The sequence below is a fragment of the Pinus tabuliformis genome, chromosome 9, assembly GCF_031772625.1.
Source record: "Pinus tabuliformis cultivar Carrire ecotype Pingquan chromosome 9, CPIR1, whole genome shotgun sequence".
In the NCBI taxonomy this organism is placed as follows: domain Eukaryota; kingdom Viridiplantae; phylum Streptophyta; class Pinopsida; order Pinales; family Pinaceae; genus Pinus; species Pinus tabuliformis.
In genome coordinates this window covers 1,813,718,817-1,813,731,456 of record NC_142307.1, presented here as the reverse complement: position 1 = coordinate 1,813,731,456, position 12,640 = coordinate 1,813,718,817, and the positions used below count along the sequence as shown (strand labels likewise).

Below are 12,640 nucleotides of genomic sequence, written 5' to 3'. Positions count from 1 at the left end.
AGGATTAAAATAGTAATCCTAGATGAATGTTATAAATTTCCTTATGTTGCTTATCACAACTATCAAAAACTAATTAATAGCCTAAGAAAATATTATTTATGGCATAGTATAAAAAAGGAAGTACCGTAGTATTTGGAAAAGTGCTTGGAATGCTAATAGGTAAAGGTTGAGCATTAGCATCCAACATGATTGGTACACCCATCACCCATTCCTAAATGGAAATGGGAGATTACTAGTCTTGATTTTATTACTAGTTTACTTATATCTAGAAGGAAAAATGATTGCATAATGGTTGTAGTAGATAAATTAAGTAATTTCATACCAGTGCAATCTACTTCTAAAACGATTCAAATTGTTGATATTTTCATAGAGAAATTTTTAGATTGAAAGGTGCCCCTAAAGCGGTAATATGTGATAGGGATGTGAAATTCACATTTTCCTTTTGGAAAGCTCTGTTTACTAAATTAGGTAGACATATACAACTCAGTACTATTTATAACCCTCAAATGGTTGGACACATTGAATGAGTGAACTACGTACTTGAAGACATGCTAAGGATGTATGTGATGCAACAGCCCACTAAATGATAAGACTACCTTTATTTGGTAGAGTTCACTTACTATAATATGGATGCAACCTTGTCATAACTTTTTAAAATAAATTAAAATAAAACTTTCTAACATTCAAAATTTTTCCACTTAGTCCATAATTCACTAGGTCTATGGAGTTAAACTAAATTAAATATTTACTTCTCACTGAAAAGTGTTACATTAATAGATAATATCATAATTATTTAAATAATTTTTTATATATATATATATATATATATATATTAATTATTGAATTCGCCTGAACTAAACTCCTCTCAGATGCATAATATAATAATATTAAGCATATTACGTATTTTATTATATATATAAAATAAAAAATTTGAACATTAAATTTTTTCACTAAGCTTTTCACTTAGCCCCTAACTTACTAAATGTATAAAGTAAAAATAAATTAGTTTTATATTAATAAATAATATCATAATTATTTAAAATAATTTATATTATTTTATGATATTTTCGAACTAACCCAAATAATTTTAAAATAGGAAAATCAATAACCATCCATAAGAAAATGACATATATATATATATATAATAGTTATTGGATTCGTGTCAACGAAGCGTGAAAATGAATAGCAATCAATAACAAAATGATGTATATATTTGATTCGTGTTAACTAAGCTCCTCTAGAATGCATAATATAATATTATTCCGCATATAATATTGAATTACGTATTCTACTATATATAAATTATGCATGATACTTGGCTCGAATTACTCCACGATTATAAAAGAACCTTCAAATAAAAGCATGTTAGTTTGATTCCATTTGCGGGTCGCTGCCACTGACTAAATACTTCACTGTGAATGGTTTGCGGGTCGCTGTCACTGACTCAATACTTCACTGTGAATGGATGTTAACATGAACAAGACTTTCAATTTAAAAGATAGGGCCAATGAAAAATGATTTTAGCTAAGGAAGACCTAAGAGCAGATGCGTAGCTCTTTCGTCAGAAAGCATTTTTTTTTAGAGGTGGCCAGAGATTTTTCACCACGTAGGATATAATCCTATTTGATAATATTATAATAGAATAATCTAGAAATGGGAATCTGATAAATTTCTTGAGTTGTCTTTTAGTTGTCATTAAATGTTTTAGATCTATGTGAATTACTCGATATAATTTTAGAAGTTATTGTTTTTTAATGTACAAACTTAAGGGTAAATTAATAAAAAACTTCCGCTGTATTAAACAACTCTGTATTTTATATTGAGAAAGCTACAGGTATTGGACACATCTGAAATGTAGCCAATATATTTATCTGCCCAGGCCAGAGCAATAATTTCAACCGATCCAGGTTATGCATTTTTCTGTCCGTCCTTGTTTTTCAGGCCATATTCTCTCCTAGCAGATTAAATTTCTTCACTCAAATTTTCGATTAGTTCGGATTTTCAGGGGTTTCTCTTAGTTTTCCACGGTACTGAAATATGCCTATGCTGTCAGGTGCCAATACTATGCGTTCGGAAGTAGAGATCGTGATCCCGGAGACTTCTCCGGCATTAGAAGAAACAGTTGCAGAAGCAATTACAACAGTGCAGACAACAGAGGAGAACATATGCAGCAAAGATCAAGACACCGATCTTGTAAGGTCGGCTGTGGGACTAATATCTGATGGAATGGACTGTCTTGATGTTATCCCGAACTGTTACATCAGACCTCCCAGTGAGAGGCCAAGGCTAAACGAGGTGATTGTTTCGGACTTTATTCCCGTGGTGGATCTTGACAATTTCAGTGTCTCTGCTAGGCTGAGGGTGATTCGCAATATTAAGGATGCTTGTCAACAGTACGGATTTTTCCAGGTGCTTTGCCTTTCGATTTCTATACATATATATGTAAAATTTTAAATTTTATAATTATATATGGAAAAATTTAATCAGTTTTAATAAAAATAGGCATATACTTAACCCAAGATACCTCACATGTACCCAATATTAATTGTGAGGATGCCTAACCAGTTCATACATTTTAAAACATTTAGTTATAGGATTTTTTTTCCATTTCTATTATTTATGTTAAATATTTTATTTATAGATTTACTGAAATATTATTTTTCCCAGATATATTTTATATAAAAAAAATAATTTTATATTTAAAAATAATAGTTACATTAACAAATAAAAATAATAATAACCATAAATAAATTTCTATTTTAATTTCAGTCAATCTTAATATAAAGATAAAATTATTGAAACTAAAAAAGATTAATTTATTTTTTAGATCAGGGAAAAATGCAATATGGAGCTGATGATGACATATATAAATAATAATATTGATATTATATAATGTGGAATTTATTGTATATTAATATATATGATTTAAACAAAAAATATGAACGATAAATTTTTTTTTATTAATCACAATTAAAATATTCTAATGTCCATATTAAATAATAGAATTTTATATCAATTTTACATAAAAGCACACTCCACTGAAACTAAAATGATTAAATAAAATAATTCAATTATTTTTTTTGTATTTTCACTTTCTATTGATTTATTAAATTCTTAATATGGAGTTGATATACCATCTTAAAAAATATTTATAATAAAATAAAATTCAATATTTATGTACATGAAAGAGAGAATATCCTATGTATATATATCACACATCATTTATTGATATTTTAATGTGCAGAATCACAAACAAATATTTTAATGTGAACTATGATATAAAACAAGTCAAAATAGAAAAAGAAAATATATTTAAAATATTTTATTAGTATATTTCTCAAAACTAGAAAATATCCATTTTAACTCTTGATCGACAAAGTGCCCGAAAAAATCAAATCATTTGAAGCGCAAACTTTTCCTTAAGTTGTGAAATAAAATAAAAAAATTACTTATTGAGTCAATCAAAACTTAATAAAATTACAATTAAAATAAAATAACTCTACACTTGGTAATAATTAAAAAAAAATTATATTTAAATTTAATAAATAAAGTTAACACTTAGCCTACTTTTTCTATTCTGGCCTGCTCTCTATATGTTATGCATATGACATATAATATATGACATTCAACGTTTAAAATTAAGTATAAAACATTTCGTAAAAAAATATCAATGATATAGATTATTATTAATAATAATATTTTCAAAGTTTAAATAATTAATTTATATAAGATGTAAATAGTATTATCAGGAAGTAGTATTTGACATTATAAAACATTTCGTTAAAAAATACCAATGATATAGATTATTAATAATAATAATATTTTCAAAGTTTAGATAATTATTTTATATAATTTATATTTAATGTAAATAGTATTATTAGAAAGTAGTATTTGGTAATTTTAATTTTGTAAAATGCCAAGAATGCAATGGGATCAAAGTTTATCTTTTAAAATATTGCGTTAATATGAATACGAAATATATATTAAATATAATATAAAGATGTATATCCATGGGACTTCATATAAGTTTGTGACAGCCTCACTCACTTATCCATCAATCTAATATGATAGAGAAATGCGTGTCAAGGGGCTCCCTATAAGTTTGCCACGGTGTCATTTACTTATCCATGTCGGTTCCTCCTGCATATGGGAAAAAAATGACCTCAAAAGTTAAAAGAAAATGATATTTTTGAATCTCTTGGTCGTCCACTAATTCAACGAGCAAGGGAAAAAAATCTCGTTTCACTCTAAAGCCTCCTTTGATAAGGCTGTGATAACTTATAATTCAGGTGATGGCAAAACTAATTCAGGTCATGCTAGAGCGAACATACTCTGATAATTTTGAGAAATTAAATTGACAACAGAAAACCTAAGTTAGTCCAATGTTTGCATAGATTTGATACCACTGGCATTACTTTCCAATGTGTTCTCAGATCGTAAATCATGGACTGCACAAGACGGTGATCCAGAGAATGCTGGAAGTTGCCCGAGAATTCTTCACAATGCCTACGGAGTATAGAGCAGATTTGTATTCCGAAGACCCTTCACGCGTTGTACGCTTGTCGAGTAGCTTTAACGTCAGGAAAGAGACTGTTTTTAATTGGAGGAACTACCTGAGGCTCCATTGTTATCCTTTGGAAGATTATATTGACTATTGGCCTATAAAACCTTCTGCTTACAGGTCGATATAATAAAGCTTCCATTTCCGGAGTCCTTATAAATTTATATTCCATTCATTGCATCCGGTATCTAATTAACTATAGTAATCCTGTGTTTGGCATGAATGCAGAGAAGTTGCTAGCAAATACTGCATGGAGGTTAGGGCAATGACCTTACGTTTGCTAGTTGTCATATCAGAGAGCCTGGGACTGGAGCCCGACTTTCTGAATAAAGCTCTTGGAAAACACGGCCAACATATGGCAATAAATTACTACCCCCGCTGCCCGAACCCAGAGCTCACCTATGGCTTACCGAGTCACACAGATCCCAACGCTCTCACGGTTCTTCTTCAGGATCAAGTATCCGGCTTGCATGTGCTTAACAACGGAAATTGGATTGCTGTTCAACCCATTGCAAATTCCTTCGTAATCAATATTGGAGACCAATTACAGGTAAAGAACTGGATGAAATCCATGATGAGTGTAGCCCCGAAAGAACAATCACAGTATATACTCATATAGCAAACTGTTTAATTGTGTGAGGATATAGTCATATAGCAAACTGTTTAATTGTGTGATGATATAGTTCTTCTCTCTGTTTCAGGTTTTGAGCAATGGAATATACAAAAGCGCAATCCACCGTGCTATAGTGAATTCCTCAGTATCACGTATCTCTATTCCAACGTTTTACTGCCCTTCTCCTGATGCAGTGATAGAACCCGCCTCTTCGCTGACCAACCCTAATAATCCTGCTCGTTACAGGAAATTCACTTACGAAGAATACTATCGTAAATTCTGGAGAAAAAATCTGGACGGTAAGACATGCTTGGAGTTTTTCAGCGTTAACGATGCCACCGGGCCTGCAAAAGATGAAATTACATGCCATGATTTCAACGGGCTTACGTTCCAGAATGCGACCGTCTGATTTCTCTACCTCCATGTACGTTCTAGGCATTGGTTAAGCAGCCTGCCGTAAAGCAATAAACTGTTCTTTCATATTTTGAAGTTATATATATATATATATATATACTGGAATATTGACCTGCTTTGATATATATATATATGCTGGAATATTGCGTTGGCAATGTTCCAACATATATATGGGTGAGCTTTTAAGTATATGCTGTAATATAATAAGGTTTCACTTTTGAAAAAGAATTGTGATTCCATTATGTTTTGAATGTATAAATGGAATTAGAGTTTTAAATAGAAACTTCTCAAATCGACAATATAAAATCAATTCCATGTATTAAATATACATGCTACTCCTCTATTATGAAGATACTTTCAATTTAAAATACCTTTAAATTGAGCAATATATCTATACTCTATGTCTCTTTTTTAATTCTGCAAAGGGCGACTCGTACCCAACTCTGCAGCGAGGTGGTTAGCCGAGGCCGAGCTCGAAGTACCTCGCACCATATAATAAATACCTGAGGACAATGCATAGAAACTATTGGATATACAATTGTCAAATCCAATACTTGGAAGTCGTCCACTATACCTGAATATTCATAAGTCTACTACGAAATACTTACTACTTGTCCACGCAGTAGGGAAATGGTTAAATTCACTGGCTATATCCATTTGTATTTCTTCCATGCATATGAAATAAAAAGGGTAAGGGCATTGGAAGATTTAGCTTCATATATTAAATGCGTAACATAAATATTACTTTGAATGTTATCTTCACCACAAATGATTTCCCTACTGACAGACATCACTCCCCGTCTCGTATTTGTCTCATTGTTCTATGCTATGTAGAATGACAATAGAAAATTACATAAAGATTTTCTGTTTTGGTATCCTTCCCCTGTGTGAAATAGCTAAATTCACTGGTTATGCGTTTGTTTTTCTTCCATGAATGCGGAATAAAAAAAAAGGCAACTGGAAGATTTAGCTTCGTAATTTAAATGTATAACATAAATATTTCTGTTTTCGTATATTCAACATAAATAGGAATTGCCAAAACATGAACATGTTTCCTACATATTCCTATTCTTGAATAAACCTTGGCTAATAAACCTGGGCTCATGTGATATTTTTCAAAGTAATTTTTATAACATTTTTAATTTAAAATAACTTATTTCCCCATATTTATGATTTTAGATTTTAAAATATTTCAAAATTTACTATAAACATATTTAGTACAACCACATTACCAAATGGTGTTGATATACTTTTATTAATGTCATTTTCATATGTCAATTAGCATATCAAAGGTGGAAAATGTCACCAATCAACATATATCAACCATATTTACTAATGAGGTTGTGTTAGGTCATAGTTGGTATTCATGGAAAATATTAGTATATAATGGTTGACTATCTCTAACTACAGCTAAATTTTTTCAACTTATGGCTGAGGAGGGTTTATTATGGTCAACATATAGCTAGGTATGGATGAGCATGCTCATCCACATCAAACTATACATTACTATGATAGGTTATTACTCACAATTGTTGACCATAGTTGACCATGGTTGTCCATCTTTGATCATGGTTGATGATGGTTGACCATGGCTCACTATGGTTGAGAATGAAGACCATCGTTTGAACATGTTGACCATGAGTGAACATGTTTTGATAAACTATACTACGTTGAACATGGATTAACATGGTTTGATATAATTGGCCATGGTTGACCATACTTTTTTGTGATAGATTGTAATTACCCATGTTGATCTAAGTTGAGTATGGTTTATCATGGTTAACTTTAAGGTTGACCATGTTTGGCTATGGGTAACTAAGGTTGTGTATGGTTGAACATGGGTGATAAGGAGTGACAATTTTTTATAATGATTGACTATGTTTATAATGTTTGATATTTTATAACTATGGATGAGTTCATTTGACCTTGTTTGACAATAGTTGAGCTGTTGAAACACGGTTGAATATGCTCAATATATGGTTGGATATGGGTATGCATGGTTGACTAAAGTTGTGAGTGTTTACTATAGATGACCGTGGTCAATCATGTTCAACAATGATGCCCATGTTGACTATGGTTGCCCATGTTCAACCATGTTGCCAATGGGTGACCATTATTAACCATGTTGAACGTGGCAACCATTATTGAAAATGGTTTGACCATGTTTGATCTTCGTTGACCATAATTTCCCATGTTTTTTGTCGTGTGTGATGGTTGACTATCTATAACTAAGGATGATAATGGTTTGAATATGGTTGATTGTGGTTGAATATGGTTGAATATGATTAATTACAGTCATTATTGTTGACTATAGTCAAGATATGTTTGAGTAAGGTTAATTAAATTTGATTGTTGTTGACTATGGTTGCCAATGGTTGAAGAGGATTAATCATTGCTCAATATAGTTGACAATGGTTGACCACGGTTAATGAAGGGTTCATGAGAATGATAGTAGGTGACCGTGGTAGGCCATTGATGGCAAGGATTGATAATGATCAATTATGGTTAACTATGGTTGACTACTAATTATCAATTTAGTTATGGTTGACCATTCTTGATTTGGTTGAGTATGGGTGAAATTATTATCCATGTTTGACCATGGTAGCTTGTTTGACCACAGATGAACTTGTAAAAGCATGGTAGGATATTGTTGAGTATCGCTGACTATGGGTGAAGATGGTTAAGCATGGTTGACAATGTTTCATAATAGATGAATTTGGATGACCACTTTCACTGTGTTTGATAAAGTGCTTGACCATGGATCGTCATCGTGGCCATGGTTAATTATGGTGACCATGGTTGACTATTTTTGAGTTGTTTCAGTGATGGTTGAACATGGTTGACTATTTTTAAGTAGGTTGACTATGGTTAATTATGGTTTATGATGTTTTCTATCTTGTATATGTTGATTATAGTTGATTGTGTTGAATGTGATGATTACGGATGATTATGTTGAGTATGCTCAACCATGTTGTCATGGTTGACCATTGTGACCATGATTAACAATTGTGATATTCAGAATTTTTGTCTATATTTGACCATCTTGACTATGGTTGACCATTTTCAAACATGTTTGACAATGAAGAATTTGTTAATATATACTAACCATGCACAACCCATAGTATGATGCATATGCCATTAGGGTATGCCATATATTTTTTGGTACATTGCGATGATATTTATTGTTGGTAACATTGTATGTTATTTCTTATTCTAGACATTTTGACAATGACGATTATTCATAACATTGTGACGTTGTTCATAACATTGTGACATTATTTGTTATTCATCACATTGTGATGACATTTCATATCCTTCACATTGTAATGACATTTATTATTCACTATATTACAATATTATTTGTTGTTCATCACATTGATTTTTTTTTTTGTAAGTTATCTAGGTTGCGTTGTGATAATGCTTATTGTTCATCACATGCAACATCATTTCTTATTTTACACATTGTGACCATATTGATTATTGACAACATTGTCACATTGTTTGTCACATTGTGACATCTTTATTTTGATCATCACATTCCAATGTCATTTATTGGTTGGCACATTATGATGATGGATATTATTCATCACAATGCAATGACATTTGTCACTTGCCACATTGCAATGGTGTATTTTGTTCGACACATTGTAATAATGTCTAATATTCATCAAATTATGATGATGTTCATTATACATCACATTGCAACACCATTTATTGCTAGTCACTTTGTGATGCCATTTTTTATTCAACATATTGTGACATTCTTTGTTAATTGTCACATGGAAAACTAACTTAAGGTTATTAATTTTATATTGTTGGTTACATTATGGAGATGTTTATTTTTCATCACATTGTTAATATTGACTTTCTAATAATGATGATTATTCTTAATATTGTGGCATTGTTCGCCACATTGTGACATTGTTGTTATTCATCATATTGCAATGGTATTTTTTTATTTTACCATTATGATGATAGGCATTCTTTTTCACTGAAATAAGTTGTGCTGTTTGCCACATTGCAATGGTTTTTTTTGCTCATGAAATTGTGATGATATTTAATCTTTTCCATATTGTAATGGTGTTTATTATTCATTACATTGCAACATCATTTGTTGTTCATCATATAATGACATCATTTGTTACTCAACACATTGTGACACCTTTTTCTATTCATCACGTTACAAACAAGTTTAAATTTATTAAAAATAAATTGCAAACAATATAAAGTTAAAGTAATATTAAATATTAACTATAATTAACTTAAATATTAATATTAATAACATTTATAAAACATTATTATTATTAACCACAACAACAAACATTAAACATTATCAATATTAATAATTTTAGGATAAATAGTAGAGATACCAATAATAAATCATAAATCATGCACGAGTAGAATTCATTACCAAAAAATAAAACTAATACTAATAAAATTATTAATCTTAATGCTAATAACATTTATATTATTAATAATATTAAAAATATTGTTAATATTAGTACTGTTACTAACATGGTTAACATTAATATTATTAAATACTTTGAAATATAGTTAACATCAATATTACTAATAACATATTTGTATTAATAATATTAATAGTCTTAATTATATTAAGAATATGGCTGGCCATGGTTAACCATGATTAAGTGGTCAATCATGGAAATACATCTATCATGTTTGTGAATGATTGACCATTGTAATTATGGTTGACAATGTTCAATATGCTAGACTAATATTGGCGATGGTTGACCATGTTTGACAATATTGTCTACGTGATAGTGTGGACATATGTTCATAACAAAGTGATGTAGTTCAATGTTCATCATATTATGGCATGAGGTTTCTTTGTTAACATTGTTAATATTAATATTATTAAAAATATTGTTAATATTAATATGATTAATAACGTTAAACTATAGCTAACATTAATATTATTGATAACATTTTTATTATTAATAACATTATTATCATGGTTACCATAGCCAACCGTGCTGAAGTTATCAATGATGGGAAATACATCAACCGTTTTCTGCCATGCCTAGCCATGTTTGTTCATGGTTGATCATTGTTGAAAATCTTCAATATAGTGGACCATTATTAGTTGTGAGTGACAATGGTTGACTACATCCTCTATAGTCAAAGTCAATGTAGGGAGTTCATCACATTGATAAGGTTTGTTTGTGAAATTGCAATATAAAACTCTTATATTATTATACATATTATTGTTAATATCAATGTAAATGTAACTAATAACATTAAAATAAATATTAAGATGAATTATTACATGAAATGATATTGTTATATTAAAAATATATTAATATTTAAATTAATGTATTATTATATGATTGTTAAAGTCATTAATTATGTTACTAATAATATCATTATAATGTTATCCATATTAATATTAATATTAATGTCACTATTATTGCTTAATGTTATTAATAATAATGTTACGATATAATGACACTATTATACTATAATAAAATGAATTATTACATCAAATGATATTATTACAAGAATAGAATGCTAGAGACCATCCTTATACTATTTTTTATTATTTATATTTACATTTTTGAAAATAATGTAGGTAAATTGGGAGTAAAACCATAAGGAAATAAACATTTCAAACTCAGAGATATTAAAGCATTTATATCAACATCCATGAATTACAATACATTCCACATAACATCTATTTTACATTCTATCAACTATAAGCACAATAAAATCATATAATAGAACATGATAAATACCACATGTGTCATTCACCCAGAGAGGAGATCCGATCTTGGCATTTCTACTACATGCACTCCCTTGTTGTCATCCGCCTCCAAGTGTGAGTGTCTATGTGCTCTGACCAAATTTGGTTACCCACTAGTAGACATCACAACCTACTCCTTAGGTACTCTTCTTCCCCTCGGACCCCCAAGCTACAATGAGGCTTTAAAATGGAGGAAATGTATTAGCTGATGGAGCTGATGATTCCTTGGCTCAAGAGTTCCCTCTCTAAAGACTCTATCTGACCAAACTAAACTATAGCTCAATCCCATTCACGTAGACATAATCTCATTCATCCGACAATAGGGTAAGAAAAGGATCCCCAGTCCAATGTCTTGCCCCATTTTTTTATAGGAGGCTTCATATGTGACACTTTACACTTGATGCATAATGAATTATTTTTTATTAGTATATAATTTTGATTATCCACTTATCCATGTGTCTCCTCATCACCAAGGCCCCCCAAAAATTATTTACTTAAATTTTCATTCAAAAATAATATTTTTCCTTGCCCCAACAAGATTTTGTGTTTCTTCTCCTAGTTGTCTCTTCATCCCCGCTTTCTCCTCGTTAGTTTGTGTTCATTACTAAATTCAACTAATAAGTCTCAGATTTGGTCCCCTAAATACCTCATACTTTAGCTCAATTTTCGTCTTAGATGGATATTCTTATGTTGGCTCTTACCACATGGATGTTCTCTCAATTATTCAAATTTGAATTTATTAATATTATTTTAATTCATCACCATCTTCTCTTAATGGAGTTTAACTATTTTAGTATTAATCTTTATAACTAACTCTATTTACCTCTCCCCCCATTTTACCTAATTAAAATACTTATGTATATTATCTACCTAATATTTTTCCAACATGAGAATGGTAGAGTTTTTAAGATACAATGTTTTTATTTCTTTGTGTTCTCCCTTTACCCCAAGTTTGTTCTTCATTTAGTTGTCTTAGTTCTAACCTCATTTACCACTTGATGTGAATTAGTAGAATTTTCATATCTTGATTATATTTATTAGTTTCTTTTTGATGCCATGGGTGCCACATCAATCATTTTCTTCATGAAAGTCCCTTTGAATTTCTAAGGGTGCCACACTTAACAATTCATTTATGATTCCAAGGGTTCCAAGTTGGTTGTGTCCTTCAAAAACTTCCCTTCATGTTCCAAGAGTGCAACATTGCTTGCCCTTCAAGCATCGAGTGACTCCAAAGGGAAATATAGGTGCAATGATAGAGACCACTATCATCACTCATGTTGTCCACTATAGT

General features: G+C 30.4%; 1 protein-coding gene across 1 annotated transcript; it reads left to right on the top strand.

Moving 5' to 3' along the window:
* The first annotated feature begins 1,912 nt into the window (after positions 1 to 1,912).
* Positions 1,913 to 5,591, top strand: LOC149156022 (protein DMR6-LIKE OXYGENASE 2-like). The gene is made up of 4 exons (XM_089441515.1): positions 1,913 to 2,409; positions 4,434 to 4,681; positions 4,790 to 5,111; positions 5,263 to 5,591. The coding sequence occupies exons 1-4, from the start codon at positions 2,038 to 2,040 to the stop codon at positions 5,581 to 5,583; spliced, it is 1,263 nt and encodes a 420-aa protein (XP_089297641.1). The 5' UTR covers positions 1,913 to 2,037; the 3' UTR covers positions 5,584 to 5,591.
* Positions 5,592 to 12,640: the final 7,049 nt, after the last annotated feature.

Coding starts and splice junctions, on each gene's coding strand:
- LOC149156022 (XM_089441515.1), top strand. CDS start 2,038: ATGCCTATGCTGTCAGGTGCCAATACTATGCGTTCGGAAGTAGAGATC. Junction 2,410..4,433: donor AACAGTACGGATTTTTCCAG/GTGCTTTGCCTT, acceptor ATGTGTTCTCAG/ATCGTAAATCATGGACTGCA. Junction 5,112..5,262: donor ATATTGGAGACCAATTACAG/GTAAAGAACTGG, acceptor TCTCTGTTTCAG/GTTTTGAGCAATGGAATATA.